Source organism: Anabas testudineus, chromosome 3, assembly GCF_900324465.2.
Source record: "Anabas testudineus chromosome 3, fAnaTes1.2, whole genome shotgun sequence".
Taxonomy (NCBI): Eukaryota; Metazoa; Chordata; class Actinopteri; order Anabantiformes; family Anabantidae; genus Anabas; species Anabas testudineus.
The window spans coordinates 24,008,632-24,035,476 of record NC_046612.1 but is presented as its reverse complement, the minus strand read 5'-3'; the positions used below and the strand labels follow the sequence as shown (position 1 = coordinate 24,035,476).

Sequence of the window (26,845 nt, the reverse complement as noted above, 5' to 3'; positions counted from 1 at the left end):
GGATACTGTAGTACACAGAGTGTGCTGGTGTAATCCTTTAGAGTGGAATCAGCTGGGTCTGGGAAAGCATGCACATTCTCTGGCTTTGATTACAGAGGCTCTCTTACTTACATACACACACACACACACACACACACACACACACACACACACACACAAATGTACAAATCGAAATACAGATACACACCGTCTCCCAAGAGACCAAAGCAGAGCTGAACTACGGGCCTCCAGACAGGGCATATATACTCAAAAATGGAAGGCTGTTGGCAAAGGACACTTTCTGTTGCTAAAAATACCACCAGAGAAAGTAAAACCAGACAGGCCAGCATGAACTGTACAAAGAGAAAAAAAATGCTGGAATAAAGTAAACAGTGGTACTTAAAAAGGTGTGCCCTAAATCTGTCTGCCTGTCTCTGTTTACCAGTAAGCAGAGGATTTGTGCTGTAAAGCAAAAGGCAAGAATATAAAATATAAACAATTGTGACCTCATTTTACCTGTTGCAGCCTCTAACCAAGAGCACAAATCACAGGCCACTGTGCAGCCAGTAGTCATTACCATGGATTGAGATGCATTTATCATGAAAAAGCAATACCACAACCTCATACAATACATTATTGTTTCATTCTCTTTAATTCAGAAACCTGACACTGAACTAGAATCAATAAAAAGGAAAATCAATTGAAACTGCATTTGTGCACCTGATATTGATCTGATATCTTTCCTGTCATCAATACAAATATGATGCTGAGGTTTGAAGTTTAATTTGAGTGCGGTACCCTTTCGAATTTTAACATCAAGAATATAATATCAATATATGAAATTCTACTTGCAGTGGCCCTGCAGTTTGATGATGATTATATGTTAATGTCTGTTTAATCTTGGGTTAATACTGTACACCCCTATTGATATATAGAATTAATAAAAAATGCCACTGATTACAGGAACCATTTCATGTATATTATATATTTTATGTAATATGTAGTTTTCCAAACTGAAGGTGTCATATTCTGTACAAACTGTAGTATTTTGTAGATCATTTTGCGTTATATAACAAAAACTGACTGGACTTTATGTCTTCTGATTTTCAGAACTTGTGGTTTTCAAGATGCTGTATTCATGAACCAGTTTTTCTAAAACAGCATTGTCATTATTTATGCAAGTAACTGTACATACAGTGGCAAGAAAAAGTAGGTGAACCTTTTGTCATCAAATCTATGACCTCAACCAGGTTCTCCCTTTAGCTGTGGATCAGAATTTTAGCTTCTTCCAGGAAGAACTTTGTAACAACATTCCTGATCATGGATCCTCTGAAAGCTCCTTTTGGAGAGGCATAGTTCACGTAAGCGTATTAGAGTGGTTTTTGTTAGTTGAAGTAGCTCTAGTCCACTTCTCCAAAATAATTTCCTTAACTTTTTGGTCATTATTCAAAGGGTTCACATAGTTTTTCCACAAGCACTGTGAAGTTTTTATAGTTGTTCTTAATAAAGACACGAAAGATCAGAATTTTTTGTGCTATTTTTTTATTTTATTTTTGGTACATTGTATTTATTAATACTCTTAACTTAGATGAAGATCAGGTCACATTTTATGACATATGAATGCAGAAAACCACATACTTTTTCTTGCGACTGTATAGTGTAGCAACATAACCAGCCAGCTATGTGTTGTCAAACCACAGTTAGGTTTGGCTGTGCTGAGTCACACACTGCAGTGGTCTAAATATAGCATTGTGGGTAATGTAGTCAGGGCATCATGTATGCTCCTCTACCTCTCTGCACTCTCCTGACCCCTAGAGATGCAGCAATACAGAGAACAGGATTGGAGCAAAATTAACAGAATGTGTGAACAATGGGTCACAACACCTACATTAACACAGACTTTTACTCATAGACACACAGATACAGCCAGGGGATTTTGGTATCTAACTATATCTAACTCTGTAACTATCCACTGCACTATTGCACATTGAAGTTGCGTTTAGTGCACCAATACGCCACCTTTCCATTGTATATAAAAGCTTTATAATGTTTTGCTGGAGGAGAAATGGGGACAACAGAAGAAGCTGGTTCATTTTTTGGTGACACAGCACAGCCAATCCCTCCAACTTATAATCACATAGACTGAATCCAACACAATTTATTTCTGATCATGTTGTGCTCTCACACACACATTGTTAGGAAGGCAATGTTGTATGTAGTTTTGAGGGGTTCTAGCTGTCAGGCGGACAATGTCTCTCACTAAAGGTGCTTCTATCCAGCATCAAACAGTGAGAACGGTTACTGTGACAATAGCAAATAACTTCCCATCAGCTGGTGGAAGTCAACACAGAATAAATCTGTCAGAGACTACACAAAAATACTTGCTGTCTATATTCTTATTGTGCTATTAAAATACACCGATACCACATTCTGGTGCTTCCGACCACAGCTGCCTGATTAAGTTGTAGCACATGCTAACAAAAACAAACTTTTAATAAGATGTATTAAAGAACATGGGCGAATAAAGAGTTAGACAGAGAATCCCCAGAACATAACACATGGGCAAATGTGTGTGTGTGTGCCACTGTTGCCATGGAAACACATTTTTAAAAAATGAACAGACGAGGATGAAGCGCACACACACACACACAGCTGCCTGTGCACAAATAGACACTGCATCATAAAGGACGAATGGAAACGTTCTTTGGCACATACGTAACAAACATGAAAGCAGGGAGGAATATGTTGCATACGTGCCAAAATCTGAATGCAGACTAAATATGACTACTTCCTTATCCACAGGGCTTTGATGAGTAATGCAGAGGCAGTGCTGTGCCATCACGACACACAGATGACAAAACCTTTCGAATTTGTGAATATGCTGAATTTTTATTTAATTGCCTTATTGGTAATCTGAATCATCACCCCCACACCATAAATACAACCCCACCACTGGTCAAGCCTGCAGCGTGTGAGTGATGCTCAAAAGTTTTTCAGTGGGGAATCCATTTGAGTTTCAAGATAGGGCTGAGGTTAGGTGTGTAGTCGTGACCATTACGCTACAGGGTTTAAAGAAGTGAGTCCTCGGAATGATAGCAGTACAAGGACATGTGTGTGTGTGTGTGTTTGTGTGTGTGTAGGTGTGTGTGTGTGTGTGTGTACAGCTGAGCCAGCATCAGACATGCCAGTTATCACGCCTGGCTGATGGCTCTTAATGCTGCAGATTAACACTTAACTCTCGCTATATGAGCACACACACACACACACACACACACACACACTGTGTCAGTTTTAACAAATTCAGTAAGAGTTACTAAATCTTGCTGAAAGAAAGTTTTAAAATGGAGAGCTTAGTACTGCTGGTGTTTAAGAAATACAGTATATCAGTGACTACCCATGCACATGCACATGTACACACACACACTCACAAACATAGCACTCGTCACTTCAGCCTCTTGTCTCATTAAACGGGACTTGGCCTTGGAGCAGCGAGACTCACGAAGCTCAGCTTCCCATGCTTGCCGAATGAGTGCACTGCATGTGTGTGTGCGTGTGCGCACAACAGAGCGTGTCTTGTGTTGTTGACCTCTGGGACAATACTGCACTGTGACATCAGGAAATGTCCTTAGAGAGCTGCCAGGGGGACAGAGGGAGGGATAGAGGGAAGCAGGAGGGCAAAGGAATGATGGGAGAAACGTGTTGGGAAATTAGAAGGAGCAGGGGAGAAAAAGAGAAGGAAGAGGAGGATGAGTGTAGAGGAAGTGTGGTGCAGTTAAATGAGTGACAGAAAAAAAGCTTCATGGAGGAGGGAGGGAGAGAGAGAGAGAAAGGGGATGGGGGCATAGAGGGAGGGAATATAGATACACACTGTGGCTGAGGCTTAATTAAAGACAATAATGTTGTTTTTGTAGCTCTCCACAACAACAGGCCTCTCAGACATAGCCTGGAAAAAAGAGGGTGGGAAAGAAAGAAAAAGTTCTCCAGAGTCCAGAGTTGAACATCTGAAATGAAGAATTCATTACACTTCATTACTCAGTGAAGAAGTAAAGATCATGATGTGTTTTATTAACTTATTTAGTATTGTCTGTGTTCGGATCGCTGACAATCTAAAGGACGAGGAACAAGGTCAGGGAGAGAGAGGTGAGACATGCCACATAGCGGCATGCAACCGGGAAGCGGACGCCTGGTGGTAGACATCTTAACCGTCTGGCAACAAAATGATATGAGGCGACAAACAGCCCAAAGTTGTGATATACAGTAGTACTGACAGTCAACAGCTGACTATAAAGATTTATAAAACCCCATAATAATATACACACATGCTTTGTGTTGGACTCCATCCCTTAACAAGATATAAAGCGTTGGCTTGTTTACAATCTGTGAGCATGCTTGAATTCCTCAAACTTGGAATAAGGCGGATCATTACATTTAAAATGATAGGTCACGAACATGTTTACAGTTGTCACAGCAGGGTTAAGATAGCGTCATTTAGCCAACAAACCATCATCCAAGTCACAAAACCCCGGATCAACCACTTTGGTTCAGCTGTATCAGATCAAATGTAAATCCAGTGAATGCCATGTGATCTGTGAAATGCAATTAAGCCATCGTGCTCAGATTTTTTCCTCTCCTCTTGGCAACAACATGGCTATTTTTTTCTCTGCCACCACTTCTCTCTCTCTCTCTCTCTCTCTCTCTCTCTCTCTCCTTGTTGCCTGGCAACCATGCTCTTAAATGTGATCCCACATTTTTGTGATTGGCTGAAAGAACGACAGATCCATGTCAGACTCAGAGCAAGAAAAGGGGAGACACGCATGTATCACACACACACACACACACACGCGCACTTACACTTTTTACAACACTGAATACTAAATCATTGAATTTTAGATCACTTCGTAGAGTACCATTGAACGTTCATGGGCACAATATAAAGACAATCTAAACTGACCATAATTCAATGTTGTAAAAACACAGTGAAAACTTCCAATCCACTGTCATTTGCATGTATGTCTGAACTGCATGTGTGAGAGAGTGTCTGAGGGGTGTTAATAACTTGCTGGTTAACCTTGCAGACGGGGGGGTGGGTGGGTGGGATGCTGCAAGCTGAATAAGGGAAAGCACTCTTGCTGAGTTGCATGTGTGTGTAGCTGTATTAACTTGAATGGCCTCACATCTGAGTGTTACTTCTCTTCCTCCCACCCGGGGAGTCATCAGTGTAGTCAGCATGGAGGGCCCTGCCAGGCAGACAGCTAGCTAATGAGGGGGTGTAGAATACAGTTTTATTGTGCCCGGTGAACACACACCTGCACGTCTGCCTTTCCATAGCTGTGAGGGAGCAATCACAACTAAATTGCTAAACCCAACCACAGTCTGAACATAAGATGTATTTAACCGTAAAACTGCTGGAAGAGCCTTTTTGAAGTTGTGGCGACTTGTGAAGAAGTGTCCTGGTATAAAAAGTACTTCATGTGTAGGTGAGAACTTTGACTGCACACAAGATGCAACAATACCGATTTTATAATGTCTCTAATACTGTTTAAAAGAGTCAGATGACACAGCGACAGTACGTACAGGCCTGCTGTTGAAGAACTTCCCCACAACAGTCCTCTGTCTATTCTCTGTCTTTATTGCTCTCTACACTCAAATGTTCTTTCAAGGATCTCTGTGTTTTCCTACAGTCATCAGTTCACTCCTCTGAGCCCTGAAACAGTCATCAACTGTTGATCTCTATCATTTCACTACTATGTAGTCGCATTCATATTTAGGCCGTTCTTCCCTACACAGCGCCACTGTGCCTCAGATCTGGGCTTCTCTGTTTACGCCAAAGCGACGCGAGTCCTCCTCCCTCTTGTTGAGGTTTAAATGTGCTGCGTGTAGCGGTTTTAAACGCTGATGAAGCTTCGCAAATTGAAAGTCCTACCTCGGTATAATTAGTGTAAAGTCTTGAGACCGCGTTCAGGAGCATTGGCAGCCTCTATGTCACACCAGTGGAATCATGAGCGGTAGCGTTTCTCAAAATCAAGACCACATTTCCCATAAACTTCATTGCTTCCTGCACCCACCCCCCACCCCCCAGCTCCCTTCCTCTGGCTTCACTGAAGACGGTAAACATGCTGGAAATGACTTTTCCAGCCTCTTTTCTCCCATCCCCACCGTCTGTAGTTGAGATAAACGCTAGCCCCGTTTCTGCTGACTTCTTGATTATTGCAAATCAAATCACTCTCGTTCTTTCTCATGTGAGGCTGCAGATCGTTTTCCATCATCGCAGGTATGGCGGTGTAGAAATAGCACCAGCTTGGGCGTCCGTGCACACAAAGATGATGTTTTAAACCATAAAACGTGTGATGTTTTCACATTTGTCTTATGACTGGACAAATTGAAACTTACCATACAGAACTCTACTCTTGGCTTCTGCATTTCTTTTAAAGGGTAGACTCACAGTTTATCAAGTCTGTCAACACAACGTTGCTGTAACCAAATGATCACAGAAACAAGTTAGTCTTGCATTAATCATTTCTCCTACATGGTGCCTCATCATTTTGTAATGTAACTTCCATTTTAGCACATTTCTCATCCAGGGAATGATGGGGATTTCACCTCTGTCTACATGTTGTATGCGTGATTTTATGCAGGCATGTGCATGTATTAATAAGATTTATGATATTCATTACGGAGCCTTGGATTCGGATGCATGCACACAGCTTGGCAATAAAACCCTCAGACATCCTGTACCATCTCATCATCGTTCTTATCATCTCTCACTCTTTTCACGTACACTCACACACACACACAGACGCACTTGCATGCACACTCTATTGCCGTGCCCCGTGCCAGCAGTGCATAGTGAGAGTCCTGGGATTGACCCAGCTTCTTTACTGCTGCTATATTGCAGAGAGAGTAGGAGGTGGAGGAAGTAGACAAAGAGATGCATCATCGCGATCATTACCATTACAAGGAGCTGATGAGTGAAAAGGTTTTTAAAAAAAAACTTATGGAGCACAAGGGTTTTTCTTCAGCATTAAACAGATTTATTAGAGAACTGAAACTTATATATCAGCAACATACAGAGTGTAAAACGTGAGACAGTGCTTAACAATAATGATCAAGATTTCCCACAACAGTGCTTTAAAGCTATTTTTTGCACAGTCGTCAAAACTTGTTTTTGCTTATATCATTTTTTTTTTTTTTTTTCTGGCTAGCGGCTTGCAATATTTCTTGCTGGCTGCAAAATCTGATACATAACCCAAAAGAGTTCTACAACATGGCACAACTATAGCAAATCCCTTCTTCATTAGCTGCCATCAACACTATCTGCTTTAATGGCGTTTGTTGTGAGACTGTGAAATAGTAGTTTAATTGTACAGACGCTTAAAATGCTCAATGCACAAGTTTCACAACTGAAGAGGAAGAGGGTGGCGACAGAAATGTGGCAGATACGATCATCCAAAAAACTGCAAAACAAATGTTCACTGGAAATAAAACTGGTTTCTGTGCTCAATATCTAACCAGTCTACGCCTGTTCTGTGAAATGTCTTAAGGTGTATTTCAAACACGTGGTGCGCAGCAGTCTGTGGCCCGTCGCCGCTCTCACTAATACTGGAACAAGGATGAAGAGGAAGTGATGCGGTCTACTCAGACAGCATTTTGCTCACAGAGGTAGTGAGCAGAATAAGACGACATAATCATAAACACAAGGTCTAACAAACCTAAACTCTATTTATTCATGACATATCTTATAAATAAAAAACCTATGTCAAGCACATAGTTGTGCTGCCTGCTTGTTAATGTGTTCCCTCTCTCTCTGTCTTTCTCTCCCACACACACACACACACACACACACACACACATACACACACACATACAACCTGTTTGCCCTGGGGAAAGTGAGTATTTGGGCTATGAGAGGGGACTGGAGAGAGCACATCTGAAAGTGCACTCCAATTCACTCCTCACCAGGGAATTCACAAACACTTGCGCATTTCCTCCAGCGCTATCAGAAACATAAGAAAAACGGTTTCTCTAACCCTCTAACTTTATCAGCTTGAGTGACTGCCTACGATGCCCAGTGGAAAACAAGGCCCGGCCAAGATCCAAGCAGCACAAAACCACTAGTCCCCTTTTCTGGGACTATTTTCCACAGGTGACCTTAGGTACAGCATGTGATGCAATAAATGGCTTTGTTCATTCTGTGTGCTACCACTTCACTGAGCTGAAATTGAAAAGAGTCTACAGAACATTCAGGGTCCAGATTCCCGACTTTAACTGTGTGTGCGCATACAATGGGAAATATAATACTCTGGTTCTGTTTCAGAAATTAGCATCAGTGTGGTCATTTATTACTGTTGCACCTGAGCTAAATGCTAACACTAGAATTCATCTATAACTATAATTATTATTCTGATTATAATTACTTTGTTTACTTCTGTGTAGTTTTACACAGAGGATCAATAGAACTTTAGGGTTATACTGTATTTTGTATTAACACATTATAGAAATAAAAATAACTCATTTTACAGCAAATAAAAGTCTAATATTTGCTTCTGTGGAAGTGGTTCTAATAAAGTGTGGTTGACAGCAGAACAGAAACGCAGCCAAAGCGGGGCCATAAAAAGGAGTGTCGGTACAAGAGCAGAGCACAGGATCATCAGTACCCCTTTGGGCTTAATTCACACACACACACACACACACACACACACACACACACAATGTAATAAGTAGCACATTGATATAGTGAATAGCAGCAAGACAGACAGCATCATTATTGGTGCCGTCTCCTGCCTCCATCCATTTAACCGATCTATTAGAGAAGATCACACACTGAGAAAGAGCAGCGATTGTACAGCAATCTGACAAACAGACTCCACCACGAATGACTCATCAGTACAAAAAAGCACAAAGAGCCTCTGACGAACAGTCTGCATCTCTGTGACAACATTATTTATGCTATATTTTTGCCTCTATGTGTGCGGCACTGTTATGTGAATGTGTAATGAGCTGACAGACACTGGTGATTTCCTGTCTGGCCCATAAAAGCAGCATGAGCCTCCTTCCTTCATCCTCCTGTATAGGAGCCCACCTGGGGCAGAACACACGCACGTCACCATCGCATACACCCTGCCTGGCAGCTGCACCTAATAAGCTGCGACCGGAAGAGATGCTCCATGTATTGCAGTCTCAGTCGTCTTCCTACGTTCCTCCTCTCTCAGTGGTACTAGTGTTCGTTTGGCCTTCAGTGGGCGGTGAGTGTTTCTCTGACCTTCTCAGCTCTCAGCCCACGCTCGATCACAACTTGTGCCAAGCTTTAAGCCTACACATAGAATATTAAGGGTGTCAAGAGTGTTAGACCAAAGAATAAAAATGTAACAGAACAGCAATCCATTGATCAAAAACGTTCAGTCCTTTTTTGGCCAAATGGAGCAGACGAAAAAAACAAACAAACCATGTTGCATTCAAATAAGCGTGATAATCTCAGCTGGCTTTGAAATGTATGGGTTCCCCATTTTAAAAATACTCACACACAACAATCACAAAACATTTTTCACAACCCCATGACTTTCATCAGGCCAGCTAGTAAAAGCAACCGTATAACTCTGAGTAAGTCATCTTGTTTGTATTTCACTGGTTTTTAGGAGCTCTTCCACAACACACTATCAACAAAAAGCTTCTTCAACCCCAAAAAACACTGGTATCAATCCTCAAAACCATAGGTTGTTTGCTATTAGAAGTGGAAACTGAACTTCCTGTTGCACTGGGAAGTCTAATGAAATACTCCATGTTCTGCCATAGAAAACACTCTAATCAGCATCTCCAAGATGCTTTTATTGTCCCGGTGCTTTGAAGTTTGGGACACAGTGAACCTTAAAGCTGCAGGAAACACTTTCATCAGCCAAAGGAGAGTTCAGCATGCTGGTAGATAATATCGTATTATAAGATTTTTAACAGCTACGTGAAGGGCATGAAAGGCAGTGAACCACAGCAGAGAATGCACCAATGCACATGACTTATACATACAGTAGTAGAGATACAGTGGTATTTCTCACACACATCCACACACAGACACAGCTGTCCTACCTCTGGTGTTGGTTGCCATGTCTGCCACCTTCTGAAAGGCATCCAGGAAGGCCACCGCAGCCAGGACCGTGGTTCTACATGAACAGAAAACAACAAGCTTTACTTTAACAAGCACCTTCTCCCACATACAGAGGTCTGGTTTTGCACTGGTGATTGTACTGAGATGATCAGTTCAACTGAAAGCAGAAAAATAGATTTCAAACTTTAGTTTCACAGTTTGACACAAACTGTTTATGTATTAAATGTCTGACTTCATTTTCTTGTCAGACGAACTTACCGGAGCTGGGAATGTAGCTTTGTGGCTTTGGCGCTGAAGTCCTCCCACACAGGATAGGAGCACTGGCAACACACACACACACACACACACACACACACACACACACACACACACACACACACACACACACAACAAAACATGTTAACATAAGATATCACATATTACTTTACATTATACTTGACTGGAGGAGCAGACATTGATTTCAACCAACTAGAATGACTTTGGATTGTATTTAGTTCAGGCTGTGAGAGAGTTTTCCTCGAAACAGACCCACGTTACAGCAGCATGTTAATATAAATGTAAAAAAATGTAAAAGCACACATCCACACACACACACCTATCCCATCCTCTCTCCAACTGATTCCGCATCTCCTCATTCTTTCAGCCGTCCTATACCCCCAAAACAACAGCCACCCCTCCTTTTCTCCCCATGCAGCCCCCTAATCCATCTACCCAAACACACACACACAGAACACTGACAGAACACAGCCACTGGCATGAGACTGCATCAAAGAACAGACGGGACTGCTAACACAATTCAAAGCTGAAGCTATGTCTCTAATGGATGCTGCTCCCCCATTGCCCCCCCCCCCCCCCCCCCCCCCCCACCCCTCCTTTAGACTGGATGACTGCTCTATCGCACAAACCCAGCCTCAGCACATATCACATTATACTTGATCCAGGTTAACCTATAACCCTGTTAAATGGCTGCAAATTGTTTGCTGGGGGGAGGATTGTTTGTATTTACGTCAGCATCCGATTATGTTTCTTTATAGCGGCAGATAGAGGGGGGAAAAATCTGATAATACGAAACTTAAGGAAACGCACAGAAATCTAAGAAATGAGAGTGAAAGGGTAGAAAGGAAATGTGTGTGTGTGCGTGTGTGTGTGTGTGTGTGTGTGTGTGTGTGTGTGTGCGTTCGGGGGAGGGGCATCCTGTTGTGATGTCAGACTGGCACAGGCAGTAAGGGCTGTATACTCTTTGATCCGGCCTGTTTGATGTGCCTTAATTTGGTTTGGAATCACAGCGCTACTTCTCCGTGGTAACAAAATTTACCTCCCTCCACCATCCGCTCCCAACACACACACACACACACACTGTACCCACATGAGCAGCTCTAGACCTTATTAGCATTTTTTAAGTGCATTTCAATCCTGGTGTCAAGTGACCCAGTGGTAACTAACTGTGTGTGTGTGTGTGTGTGTGTGTGTGTGTGTGTGTGTGTGTGTGTGTGTGTGTGTGTGTGTGTGTGTTTCATCCTGTTCCTTATGCAGGTCTTGTCCCAGACACACTTCAATATTAAGAATAAATGCAGCAGTAATGTGAACATGTTGAAGGATATGCTGCTGTTGGGTTCAGCCGAGGTCGCTGTGGGCGGTGTTTGGACCGATCCTGAGCAGGGATTGGGTCCCTGAGACTTGACAATATGTCATTAAGAGCATCAACTCTGAGTGCACTTCTTACAGACTTGCTGTGTGTCTACATGCATCATATCTTTTAATATATAAATGTACCAAAATAACCACAAAGTGGATTGTGATTATATGGGCACTTCAACATCATGCGGCCGTGAAACTCTCCAGATCTCATGCTGATCAAGCGTCAGTGCTGAAAAAACTAGTGCTATCCACAGAGGTCCATCTTTGCAATTTCCAGGACTTAATAGATATGCGTCTTGGTGTCGGATGCCAGATGCCATTATCTGTCCACAAACACATACACACTAGCAAGTGATTCAGACAATGAAGTTGTCAAAATGCATTGAGGCTATTATCATTAGAAAACAACAGCATGCTGAACATCGAGCTGTGCTGACGATGCATTTCCAGGTTAAAATGACAGAAGCGACGGTTAAACCATCTCTGTAGCTGATGTCTGTACTCAGCCAAAGATGTGTTTGTTGTTTGTTGCAACAGAACTAAAGTATTAATGTAGCTTAATGTATCACATCAGCTACATCAGCTAATGTGATACATTAAGCTGCACACATCTTCACTTCAGAGGATCATGTCTTGCCAATTTAGAAAGTCTCAGTCTCCCGCTTCCCAAAAACGGTAACCTTATAAAGTTAATAGGTTCATTCTTTAATCACGACTCTGGTATTTGAATCTAGTAACTCGTGAAGAAAGTAAGATACAAACGTTGTTTCCATGTGTCAGATACATAGTTCATTAGTTTTCACTGCAGGTAAATATAAAAGTCAATTTCAACACTGATAAGGGACAAAAAAAAAACATATTAGGACATCTCTATTAATTGGAAGGCTACTGTACAAACATACACAAACATAAGTTTGTATATTTGAGATTTGAAAAACGTTGATATTAGCAAAAGACCAATATGAAAATTGCATTATAATAATAATTGTGGTTATGCCAGCCTAATTATTGTGATGTTAGATGAAAAAAAAAGCTTTATAAAAATGAAAGTCAGAGCTCTGCTGTATGAACTCTTATAAAATTAGTTTTACATTGAAGGAGGTTACGGTACAAAGCTGCCAGCCCTTCAGCTCCATGCTCCATAAATATGTCTGCGAGTGTTGGGTTGTCTTAACCAGTGTGAAGCTCACCGACCGTGACCGTAACCGCTGCTCTCACATGATTCTAGCTCTTGGAATATCGTGGTGGCTGAGGGGCAAATGCATCAGCGTGCAAGAGACACAGAAGAGGAGACAGTGAGTGTGTGAAAAAGCTTTTTGAGAAGTACACTATTACATCACCACTTCCCGTGTCACAGAAAGACTTGGTAGGGCATGCATGATTACATCTCACGCACATGTGCACGCGCACATCCACAGAGAGTCACAAACAGACACAGATACTGTCTAGTACATGCTGCTATGTATAGCTTTATGCTTTATACCTTGATACTTCTTTTCTCAGTTACTTTACGCCCTTCCTTCCTCTTGTGTTTATTTCTGTCTTTGTCAGAGTGAAGTTACACTTAATGTAACAAGATGTAGTGCTGCATTCAGTTTCTACAAAGTGCAGTAAATCACCTGTAAGTACCTGTAAGTACGCCACACAGTTCAAATCAGAGAGGTTTAGAAATCTCAAAGTAAGATCCACAGTGTTTAATAGATATAAACTGTAACTGCCACCATTGGATTCTATTTCACCCATGAACCCATAGCCTACACGAATACAGAGACAAGCAGACAGGACGATCATTCCACACTCCGGATGTTGCTGGCTCCAAGCAGCACTGTCGCTTTTGGTCTGGCTGTAACTTCCGTCCTCACCCCAGGGAGCTGTTCAAGACTCCTCCATCCTCCATTCTTACATTCCTTCCAGTTTCTTGCTATTTATTGTATATAGTATTTCCTTCACCCCATCCCTCTTTAACCTATCCAGTACTCCTTTATATCATATCTCCATCCTTAAAAGTGAATGATGAACAGACATTGGTATTTTATGTCACTTCAGTAACTACATTCATTGATCACCTCTTCATCTATTGGTGTACGGTACACACTCTCTTTCTTTTTAACTTATAGCCTTTATACCTATTTATGGCTGACATTTTATCTATCTGTGTTACATTCTGTGAATGTGCATCACAATATTCACATTTTTTCCTGCAAAGTAGTTTCTGTGATCATTTGCTCATGTCACTGCATTCTTTTTCCCCCTTTTTTGTACCTTCCAAAGTGGCATTTGCACTATAAAGTTATATAGTTATTATAGCTCTGTTCCAATGCTTTGTGTTGCCTGTTTGACAATGCCTTGGAAAGATGTGTGTTAGATTGAAACGTTGCTAGGATCCTAGAGTGCAGTGTGTGTGGGTCTTTTGTTTTTTCTTGGCTAAGTGGTATGTGCAAAGGCATGAATTGGGATTGTGCCTAAGAACTATCTAGTAGTATAAAAAGCAGTGGTCTTCCCTTCACTCATTATGCTATGGAAATTGAACAGACAATGAGTTTGTACCTGCATATCAATTTCTTAAGGTTAGAGAGTGGGTTGCTTCAAAATAGATACATTTAGGTTCAAATGAGCTTCAGGAGATTGACCAGCCAAGCTGTAGGGCTTGCTCAGAGTCAAGTATTAGCCATATTAGAAATATAAGTTCAGACATATTCTTGTTGGGACCGTCCACCACATGTGGCCTGATCCATAATCTACTTCAGTTACTAGATCTGATGCTTTTCCCCTTCATTGCTGTGCTTCGTTCGTAATAAGCTAACTACCTACTTAACACACTTACTGTACACACATGCTGTCTTTACAATAAGCACGTGAATAATACCCGTGTTTTGCTGATTTGAGTGAGTTACAACTGAGGTAAGAAAGATGCCATTGCGGATACAAATCACAATTAAGACCAACTGTTAACTCAATTAAGAACAACTTGTCCTTGTTGGCATTTATCAATATATTTAATAAGCGCTTTACCCTCCACTTGATCTCTGTCTTTAATTGAACAGACACCCTTCTATTTTCCTCTATCCTCTAATAATAATCCCTAATACGCAGCCAGTAATATATCAAATATTTCCTTCTCCCTTTGCACTCTTTCTTCCAGTAATCCTTTGATCCATCTGGTCCCGACTCTGGACTCTGGAGTGCTGTCAACAGTCCTCTGGCCTAGTTCTCAGAGCACCATCAGTCCATCCAGTCTGCCCAGCGTTCTATTGGGAGCTCCACTCCAGCACTCACTACAGTGGATGAGAAGCTTACTGTCTCCTCTCCCTCTTTTGTTCCCTTTGTTTCCCCCACAGCAAGACAGAAAAACAGAGGAAATCCAGCAAGAGAGACAGGGGGAGTGAGGGAACGGGTGGAGGCAGGGAGAGAGGGATGTACGGATTAGTCTTATTTTTATTTTATTCTTTTCTTGTTGTTGTATAATCGTGCCAATTCACACATTAAAAGAGAAACGCAAGAACCAAACAAAAGAGGCTAATTTCACAGCGCTTTATATGCATAATTGACCAGCTGGGAGTTTTCAAAAAGAGGATCCAACTCATTTTTATCAAGGTTGGGGATGGATGTATAACCCGCAGAGAAAAATGCTACGTATTATCTGTCTCCAATCCTGCCAGGAAGAATGATGGGGTCTTTTGTGTGCTTTGTAGTCAATCACACTATTACAGTGACTCAGATTCACTTACAGAGGTAGAGCTCACTTTACCGCTTTAAAATACTGCAAGGAATACATACTGAATATGTGTTTATGGAGGTAATTTAGCTGGGCCATTCAAAATACTACTTGAAAATACTTAAAACGCAAAGTACACAATAGGAAGATGAGTGGAGTCATGATTTCTTCCATCACGCTGAGTAAAACACATCCCCCAGCACACTGGTTGGCACTTTGTTTCAAAGGGAGAAGGCTCGACATGCAGATGAAGACAGAGGCTGACTCGCTGCATAATTGATGAAGTGCAGCAGTTAATTCCAATCTAAACATAGTGATGAGGCGAAAGAGGAAACCATCTGTTTGTTTGCTGTATCTCTGCGCTGTGAGGCCAGAGATCAGAGAAACCATATCAGTGAAGCATCTGCCCAATGACATGTGTGCACCATGTTTTGGGTAAAACAATACCCATGAAAGTCATGTAATATGCCATGAATGTACACACAGAATAAGTTACTAAATAGAACGCTACTGTATCACGATGGGAGAGATGAGGAAGTAAGAAATGTTTGTTTGTAGTTAGCATGCTGAAGGTCAATTATTTTCTCATTTTGCTAATTATGAAAATGTATTGACATACCTTAAAATAATGGCATACAAATAGCTGAAAAATGGGATAACATAAAATCCAAAAATATCCATCATCTGCATTGAGGAAAAAAGTCCCTGGAATTGGGACTGAGTGCTGACATTGAAGTATTTTGATGTGGAGTTCCCATTTCAGCTGTGCAGCTTTCAGGTCAAAAGCAATGTTTTGCACATACACACAAGTAATTAGGGCCGAGCCGTGAAATATAAAGATAATTAGACACTGAAAAGATTGTGGTGGGGGCATCTACAATATCTTTCATTGGGGGTTAGTGTCTGTTCACAAGCAGCCATCAATCATCCAAGGTTTTATCGTCGTGAAGATGTCGATTACCTGTCCCTGTCTTCTCCTTTACTGGGCTGAAAGTCACTATTATCCGCACTGCTCCAATCATGTGAAAGGGCTGTTGATGCACAATGGAGGTGCATCCGTCACATCACTTAGTGAAAGTGACGGCAGCTGTTGTGACCCACAGCACTTAGGGAGATATGTGTGCAGCGATAAGGAGGAAGGGAACTCGACATTGATAGCTGAGCGGGACGAAACCCACACAGATTAAAACGATGGTGTCCTAAAAACTCATGGCTGTGAGAAGACTGAAGTTAAAAACATTAACTGAGCAGAATGAGTTGCACCACCTGTTTTGTATGGTTACTATTTTAGTATGGTTAGTGGACCATCCAAACTAAAAGTCTGAAATTAAAGGTTATACTTATTAATATTTTGAGAGTATGTATGTTACCCTAATCACCTAAATAGCTGGGAATGCTCTAGAATCTCTCCAGAGGAGCTGGAAAACTTTAAACCACTGGAGACCACTTTAAACCAACCTATAATCAATCATAACAGGCAGTCGTACTCATCCAAAAAAGTGGCGACACAGACAAAGTTAGTGACTAAAGCTAGATTAATTGTATAGGTGACAAATTAGACCATAGCATCACTGATTCTCTACTGATACACCAATACTGATCTATTTGATTATATCTCAGCTGATTCCAACTTTATATAATTACCTTATATCAACATTTAACATGAATAATATATATTTTTGTACATTTTATTGTGACCAAGACATGTCTATACCTTGTTATTAGCCAACAATAACTAAAATATTACTATACTTACAATATACTAATACTGGCCCATACATACATAAGCTTAGGTTTAATTTAGACATAATGATACAAATTATTAAAAAATGTCTAATAAACTTATTCTTCCATAATGTCCTTAAGTGTGTCCTTGGGCAACATTCGATGCATTAGAGAATGTAGAGCTATTTAAACGCATAAAAGGGAACAAGGCAGGGCTGCACAGCACTACATCATTCTGTTAGATACAGGCTGTCAGCTCTGATGGACAGGAGGGGCTGGGTTCCTTTATGGCTAAATGCAGATGCGGTATTGTACTGTATTGTATTTTTTCTCCTTCCTGTTTTCTCATTCTCAACAGCTGTACCATTCTACCTTATTCTGCAGCTTCTAATACGAGGAAACAAGAATTGAATTTCACATTCTTACAACTTATGCCTTGCTCAGTCCGTAGTCTAATACAGATCTTCATGCAAGTCTACACACACATATTACAGAGGTAAATCCAGTACAAGCATATTTCCCTAAAATGAAGATGTAATATTTAGAGCATGAAGCAAAGTTTCTGTTCATTCAGTAGCGCTTTTGGAAATGAACAAGAGAATATTGATTTGCCACATTCATTGTTATTCTCTGTCTGTGGCCTGTTCATAATGATCAGTATGTTTTACAGTGAACAGCTGAGCGTGATGAGAAGGTTTTGACAGCCCTGACAAAGGGTTCAGTGAGAGAGGCTGTCTTGGCTGACTCCCAGCAGCCTCCACGCCTCCCATGACCAGTCCTCCCCATTCATCTCTACTGGCCCTAACGAGCCCCGGGGCCCTGACGACCTCAGAGATTTTAACGAGCTCTAACAAGGGAGATGCTCTTTTACACGTCCAATGATTCTGCTGGCACATTAGCACCTTTTACTTTTGAAGTGAATGGTTGTTGTTGCTGCAATAAAAACCTTTCAAGGGCAAAAACACCTGAATCACTTAAAAACAATACAAGGCAAATATTTAGCACCATTCCAGACCACACGTTACTTAAATATCCTCGACGCTCAAGAATTCGCTCAGCAAAGTCACACAGAGGGTGAAAGTTAGAACTAAAAGGTGTGAAATAGTGAAATAGTTAATTACTAAAATCACAGTAGAACAAGTGAGTTGTGGGCAGGTTTTGTGCACCTCCCATAGTGGCTTGTCTTACTCCTTTTTAGACAGGGGTATCCAATCCTGGTCCTTGAGGGCCAATGTCCTGCTTGTTTTCTAACCAACCCTGCACTCACAGCTTCTGATTGTCTGAACATACCTGTTCCCAGTAATAAGCAGCAGGAAGCGTAAGAAAAAAAAGTGAGTGCCCCTCGCGTTCCAGGATGGGACAGCACTGCTCTAGGAGGAGGTCTGCTCTGATTGGTCCTCCTTGACAGCAGATCGACTTGTAACTCACAATCACTCAAACCCGAATCGCCTGAGTGGTGTATCTGTTTGTGCTTGCTTGTCTACCTTTCTTCATATTCTGTTCTGTTGAACTGTTAAGGAACTTTCTTAAATGAGCATCCATATCGAGTGATCATGCATATTTCACCTCACAGACCACAAAGGACAAATCTTAATATCTCACAGTAGAAATGCACAGGTGTAATAAATGTAGCTATTTAGATTAATTCATACTGTACTTACATAGAATTAAGCCACTGATAATGATTAGTATTACATACATTTGTGATGATCACAATGTCTCAAGTATGAAGAAGTCCTATTGGTCAAATGGAACCAGAGCTTCATGGACATAGAGAAGCAGCAGGACTGAGAGGGTTTCGTTTTTATCAATGGTGTTGTGGTGGGAAGTCCCCTGGACCTCACAGACACAAACACACCACAGATTAAACTAATGATACACTACCACACATCTTCACTCTTTGCAGCATGGCCCACAGTCCAAGGACATAATTATCTCAATTTTTTAAAGGGATGGACAACAATAGACAGTTTCTCTGAGGATACTGAGCAGTTTACTTCCACTTCTCCTGGTTTGTTGATTTTGTTTTTCTAGTTTACTACTTTAATGAGGAGACAGACAAGCTTCAGACAATGCTATTCACAGAACACAGTGTCCACAATACCTTCACTCAATGAATGTTTTTAGTGTGTGTGTGTGTGTGTGTGTGTGTGTGTGTGAACCTTTTGGAATTTCATGGTTTGTGATCTGATTTTCATCTAAGTCAAATTCATCTAACAAATATAATGTGCCTAAAAGCACAAAAATAATTCTGATCTTCAATGTCTTTATTGAGAACAACCATAAATACCTCATAGTGCTATGTATGCATAAGTTCAGAAAACTAGTTTGGAGGTGTAGACTAGAGCTACTTCAACTGAGAAAACCACTCTTTTAAACCAACTTTTGAATTTTGCTCCGCACAAGAAGAATACACTTATGTGAGCTATGCCTTCTTTAACCAATTATTGATATACATAAAGCTGGTAAGGGTTACAAAGTCTGCAGTCTACAGTTAGGCAAACAACCTACAAATTAAGACACTTTGGGACTGCTTGCTACTCTGCCAAGCACAACTACAGAGCACTCATTAAACACTCATTAAAAAATAAAAATAAAGAAACAACAGTGACAGCAAAAGATTTGAAGGCATCATTGGAACTGGCATCTAACACTTAACATCTGAGTTCATGAGTCTAGGTAAAACATAGAACAAGCAGGATATCTATGGCAGGACAACACGAAGGAACCAACTGCTTACTAAAAAGAACATTGAGGCACGCCTGAACTTTGCCTAACAGCTCATGGACACTCCACAGCAGTATTGCCAAAATGTTTTGTGGACTGTTAAAACAATATTGAACTATTTGGAAAGAACACACAGCACTACATTTGACTGAAAAAGGGCACAGCATATCATCATGAAACGTCATCCCAATCGTAAAGTATGGTGGTGGAAACATCATGATTTGGGCCTGATTTGCTGCATCGGGGCCTGGCCAGCTTGCAGTGATTCGGGGGAAGATTAATTCCAAAGTGTATCTAAACATTCTTCAGGATAATGTTAGAATGTCTGTACCTCAGCTGAAACTCTGTAGAAGTTGGGAGATGCTAAAGGACAATGACCCAAAACCTGCCTTTTGGACTGGCCAAGTCAGAGCCCAGAGCCAAAAGAGATAACATCATGAAACGTATCAAGTATCAATGTATCAAGAAAGTCTAAAGATGGCTCTCTGCTTGCTTTGGAATTGGACCTTTTCAGATGAACACACTCTACTGTATAAAGTCAGCATTTTACATAAGCCATGCCACAGGGCAGACATCCACATGAAAACACGGCTATAAAGCCAAGATGAAACATTCACTGACACAATGGAACTATAGTGATCCACAAACATGTGAGTTTGTGTGTTACTGTTTATGGTAGACTACAAGCAGAAAGTTGTGCATTTATCATTCAGTCCTATAAAATATTAAAAACCCATTACAAGTTCCCAGAGTAAGTAATGTCTCAAAAATGTTGTATTTTGTCCCAAAAAAAATACTTAAACTCAATTTAACTCCATTTACGATGGCAGGAAATGTATGGCATCACTTAGCATGATCGAGCATCACAGCATAACTGTTGTTCATACTAATCGCAATATAATATAGCAGCAACATTAAAACTGCTGACAGTAGAATAAACTTGAATATTTTATTACACTAGCACCTGTCAAGGAGTGGGATAAATTGAACTAGGCAGCAAGGGAACAGTCAGTTCTTGAAGTTAAGGTGTTGTAAGCAGGAAAAATGGGTAAGTGTAAGGACCTGAGTGAATTCTACAAGGGCTATATTGTAGGTCTAAAGTAATGGCACAGTTCGAAGCTGTGACCTGTCACTGACCTGTTGCAGGCTCCAAAATAAATAGCACTGTCTGCAGGTTTATGATGGCAAAGCAAATTAAAGGGATAGAATTCATTTACCTTGTAGAAGTCTCACACTTTACCTCCAAGATTATCTTTTTTAAACTATTGCTGAGAAGCTGCTAATTTTCCTATTAGAGAGGAGCGTTTGGCTTTTCTACTGCATAAATGACTCTGATAACATTTCTAGTCACTCTAGGTGACTATCAGAACTCCACAAACAGTTTGAGAAATGTACTATTTAATCACCGAATCTCCTTAACAAAATGTGGCAGGGATGCATTTCGAATATTCGTTACTTGTACGTCAAAATGAAAAGTATAAGTAGGATTAATGGCAACAATAATAACTAGAAACAATTTAAATGTACATCCGGTGAGGATGACACCATAAAGGGGCATTAAGGAATTTGCTAATGAGCCAAGGAAAGGCACTAGTGTTAGTCCAATTCAGTTCGCTATATTTAACACCATAGCCAAAGCATAGTATATTTTATGACTAGAGCATTTATTGAAGACTGTGATTTAAGACTATGGATAAAATCTTTGCGCTGCGGTATGTAGATAAAGAAAAAATGACAATGACAAAGTGAAAACAAACTCAAAAGACTTTCAGAAGCTTTTCTCCTCCTATGTTTTTAAAATTCAAGGAAATTATATTCTTCTGCCTTCCATCCTTCTCCTGCTGCTGTCAACAAAATATTACCACGGGTCCATATATGATCTCTGTGTCTCATCATACAATATTACTATTGTGAGTATGCATGTGAGTGATTTTGCCAATATGTATCCATCACATAGCACTAACAATATCTGAACTCACTTTTACAGAAGGATAGTGTCCTTTAAACACACCATAAAGAATCAAGACTATTTTGTGACTGATAATTTGTTATCATGAGCTTCGTCACAATTGTCCCGTCTGTGCAGCGCAAAAGAAACCAAGGCCAAGTTGTGCACAATATATCACACACACAGAGCAGGCACTCAACGGGTGACTACCCGTGATTGGGTGGAGGATCTGCTGAGAAGAGAAAAAGGAAGGGTGGACCTGAGGAGAAGGAAGAGGAAGGTGGAGGAGAAAGAGGAAGAAAAAGTGCTTTCTAAACAGCACAGACCAAATGTGCTGATGTTGGCATTCAACAGTGTTCAGAGCTCGTGAGTTTGGTTTGGAACTCACGAGCATCCATGACACCTAGAAGCACCCGGTCCATTTCCAGAATTTAAAGTGTTTAAGAAACTTGCAAAATCACTGCAGAGCATTAAGGGAGAGGTTGAACTCCAGACAAAACTATGATTGTTTTACTTCAAAGCGCTTAACCCTTACTCTGCATCCCACTTATTGTGCAAAAGCACTGTAGATTTTAGGGGGTGTTAATAATCCAGTGACCAGGACAGGAAATGCCATTAATATACAAAATAAAATAAAAGCAACTGGAAGTGGATCAGTGTTATTTTATTCACTTTTATCAATTTGTAAGGGCTGTTAATTCCATTATTAAATAATCAATGTATTACGTTATCAATGAATTAATTATACATTTTATCTGCAAAAAGCAAGAACACAAATTATGGTGACTTCTTCAAATTGCTTGTTTTGTCCAAATATCCTGTACTATTGTATCAAATAATAATGACATACTTTGGTACATTTTGGTTTGACAGCTGCCAGACAGTACATATCAGGACTACTACTGAGTAACCCTCAGAACTACATATAAGCAAGTGGAACCAATGAATATTTGCCATTTTGCTTGAGACATGCACTGAACTTGCATAGAACTTTGACATATTGAGATGAATCCTCCCATTAAACAGTAAAAACCTAAAGTTATACTTGCCAACAGAGGCTGATGAACGAATGACGAATGAGCTGCTACTGATGTACTTTTGCTAGATTTGGACATTTATGACATAATTTTGATTCAAGCTAAGTTGTGCATCGAGTACAACGGAATAAGCATCACAGATTTGCTTTCTAGAAAGCAACGCATCCCTATGATAAGATGCTGGGCCAGAAACAGGAAGACTCTGCATCATATCATACATGTACTAATGTGCAGGGGGAACTCTCCCAGGAAATACTGTTCCAGTGGCTGAAAATGTAAAACTCATTGCTATATACAGCAGCTGTGCAAGTCTTGCATCCACTTTATTAACTAGGCAGCCAAAATATATATATATATATATTACTGTATTTCTTTTGGCTCACAAGTGAATTGTTCTTTGATGAGCCATTGTTGTTGACTCCAAGTGAGTCTGGGGGCTGATGACCTAATGATTCTCATCCCCTCACTGATGTTCATTCAGTGCCTCCCTGGGGACTCAGTCATTCCAGACTTGGGCAGTGGTGTTTTTTAAGCCCAGGTTGCAGTGACCCATTTATTACAGAGTGAGCTGGATCACATAAACAGGAGGACCATTAGAAACCAAATGAATAATAGATGAAAACAGAGACTAAGTATGAGAACGGGGAAGCCTTTGAAGTTTTATTCTTTGAGAACTGATTATCCAGTTTTCCTCAGTATTGTGTGTGTTAAAGCATGAGCACCCAAGAGACCAAGAGAAGTACAGGACAGAGCAACATTAAAAATCATCTCATTCCTGAGACTTTGAGACTAGCTGTGAAAAAGTCCCAAACACTTTCAGAATGTATTCTATTCAAACAGAATTCATTTGATAAGGCCTGACCATGACAATGCTTTTATTCTGATGTCTCACAGTACTGCAGTACCTCAGTGTACCACTCACTCACGTTATCCCTACATCCTGAACTCTGTTGAGGAGTTAGTACAGATGCTGTGTCATAGGTGCTGATGTTGCTATGCAACCACACTGAATGCTTTTCAGAGGGATGAACATTTCCACAAGTCTGTTATCATCTCAAAATGGTTGCATTTGGCAGAATAATGATTTCCCATTAGCACCAAACCCTCCAAACAGCCTCAATTTATTATCTCCATGGTGGGTGCATCTTATTAAACAGCTCTCAGAAGAATCTCCTCCATGTTTACCAGAGTACACATGACTGAACTGTGTAGTTGAAGCTAGTACATAAAACTGTACAAATGAAATGGTGGAAATACAGAATCCGAACAAGTCAAACAACAAATATATATCAGAAGATTGTACAGTTGAGCCGAATGGCAATATCTACTGAATCCACTGATATCTATTATGATTTTGGTATTTTATATGTATGTTACAGTAGGTTGTGCCACATTTCATTGTCCCACTATAAAAATCTGTCATAACTATACTGACAGTTGCATGATTTTTGCTTATGTGCAGTAACGTGGGAGCGCAGCACTTGACGCACATACCTACCTATAACATGTTGCTGCATTTAATATGGCAACGTTCTCATTATTTGAATACTCGACCCATTAGTACAGGACGGTTTGGACCAAGTAGACATTTAGAAATCATGTTCAGGTTTGGGTAGGGTTTGGTCAGGAAACACATGCCACCACACTCTAGGGATCAAAACACGCAGCCTGATCCATACTCTGATCACTTTCTCCTTCTCTCTCACGTCTCACGGTGAAAATAGAAAGCCAATAGCCTCTTCTCACTGCACAATAGGAGTGTTGCCTTGGCTGTGACCTCTACCATGTGGGGTCACACAGACTGCAATATGAGGTGAAAAGCATCATAATTAAGAAAAAAAAAGGTGGGGGGGGGGGGTGTTATGCCCTGAAGCACTGTTGATCTACATGGAATCTATAGTGGACATATACAGATACTGATGATGATGCTGCAGTAAAACCTGCTAAATGATGCTGGGATGCACAAACTACAACATTCAGAACTAAAGAGACAAAGAGAGAAGGCGTGATGGGCAGACAGGGAGCTGCTCCTGACAGGCAGACATATTGACAGAGATCACATCATGGATCATTTCGTGGCTTTCTTCAAAAGCATCTTAGAAGATCACGAGTCCATGCAGTGCATTAAGCACAGTGCCATGCTGGAGGTAGACAATCGATGACTGACACACACACAGACAGACAGACAGACAGGCAGGCAGACAGACAGGCGGATGGAGGAAAAGCAGACAGACAGAAACGCCAAGTGGCTGAGAGCTTGGGTGTCTGACGGCTGCACGGCTTCTCACGCCTTCACGTTTCTCCTGTCAGATGAGGCTGACAAAAAATCAATGACGCTGCACTCTCACGGAGACGCACAGCAACGCCGGCGACAAAGCCACGTCTGGATCCACACCGGTCGCGCCTGTGGCTGTTCTCAAAGATGCTGCCACGGGTACAGACCAGGTCTACAGTCGTGACGAGGGTCGATGATGAAGCATCGCGATGAAACTCTGCGCGTCCACATGTAACGGAATGTGTCACAGCGGTGGTTACATGGAGGTACGAGAAGGCCTTTGGAGTTCCTGGCTTGCAACCCAAACGAGCCTACGTGTGTGTGTGTATGTGTGTGTGTGTCATCACACCGTGTCCCCACATTTATTGATGAACCCCAGTGAAAACAGAGCAGTGATCGTGCTTTTGTGGCGTCACGCAAAGCATGCCAGATTATGGGTGCACTGACGTTTACATGCGCATCCGATATTCTGGGAATGGAGGAGGTTGGAGGTGTGGTGGGAGGGGGGGGGGGGGGGGGGGGTGAGTGGGTTTCGCACCAACAACACACTGGGCAACCGCATCACTGTCGTCCGTCCATCTTAACGTTAGATAAACCCCAAACCAACAGCCATTCTGTAGCAGAGCTGTTTCTAAAGGTGCGTTTGACACCGATCCACCGGCTCCAGTGGAACACGGCTGTGTAATTCTTCTCGGAGGCAGCACATGACCACACAACCAGTGTAATGTCAAATAACAAAACCTTTTTATTTACCTTCATGTCATTGACAATCGCCTGGAACAGACCCCCGAGGGCCCCGCATTCCTTCTCCACCGTCTCCATGTTTGCCAAATCCACCATTCGCCGGAATTTGCAGAAGCGCGCACCAACTGCGCGCTACCAACACCCAGCAAGAAAAAACAAAATGGAAAAATATGTATATTTCCACAAAATTACGACCGGGCTCACCGGTTTCTCCTGTGAACCGGGAGGCCGTCAGTTACGAGGGGATGCAGCCAGAACGGGAGGAAGAATGGGGGTGAATGACGAACGATGCCGAGGCGAACGGCTCGAGCTGCGGTCTCTTCCAAGCGAGGGGAAGATGGGTTGTGAGAGAGAGGGTCGATCTCTCTCTCTCTCTCTGTCTCTCTGTGTCTCACTCGCTCTCTCTCTCTCTCGCTCTCTCTCTCTTTTTCTCTCTCCCTCCCCGTCTCCAGGTCAGCAGGCGGTGAGACGTTCAGATGGCACCGGGACGACCACGCTCATGTTGGCGCAGCCACCAAGCGCTACGCGGAGTCGGCGGGGACGCATGTGAAAGCAGCGGAGACTCGGAGCGATGGATCGCAGTGCATGCGTGTGTGTGTATGTGTGTGTGTGTGTGTGTGTGTCAGGATCCTGTGCCTGTGCGCTCGCAAATGCATGTGCGCGTTAGGTGAAGGCGGGCTGTGATTGGTGCAGAGGCGGTGGGCTCAGCGGTGCGGGGAGAGCGGTAATACGATCCGTGCGACGGAGAGCGAGTCAAATAAAAAGAGGCTGAGCGGCTGTGCGTGCGTGCAGCAGTGTGACAGACCATCCAGAGACACACATGCACACACACACCGTAGACCACCAGAAAAAAAAAAAAAAAAAAAATCAGCAGGGGGTAAATGTCAAGTAGATTTAGCTGCCAGTAGAGAGTGTGAAGGTGTGTGGTGATTAATAAAGCCTCTATTAATAACTAGACAAATAT

The 26,845-nt window shown here is 41.6% G+C and overlaps 1 protein-coding gene across 3 annotated transcripts in view; it reads right to left on the bottom strand.

Annotated features, from left to right (window-relative positions):
- mtss1lb (MTSS I-BAR domain containing 2b) overlaps positions 1 to 26,618 on the bottom strand; it is a 58,234-nt gene extending 31,616 nt beyond the window's left edge. Inside the window, exons 1-3 of one of the 3 annotated variants that reach the window (XM_026377810.1) lie at positions 25,891 to 26,618; positions 10,331 to 10,392; positions 10,054 to 10,127 (exon numbers count right to left, since the gene is read on the bottom strand). In XM_026377810.1, the coding sequence (XP_026233595.1) occupies positions 10,054 to 10,127; positions 10,331 to 10,392; positions 25,891 to 25,977 (223 nt within the window). In that variant the 5' untranslated portion in view covers positions 25,978 to 26,618. The remainder of the gene's footprint in view (positions 1 to 10,053; positions 10,128 to 10,330; positions 10,393 to 25,890) is intronic. The other 2 variants (XM_026377808.1, XM_026377809.1) reach the window with 2 other exon arrangements.
- Between the last annotated feature and the right edge of the window lie 227 nt (positions 26,619 to 26,845).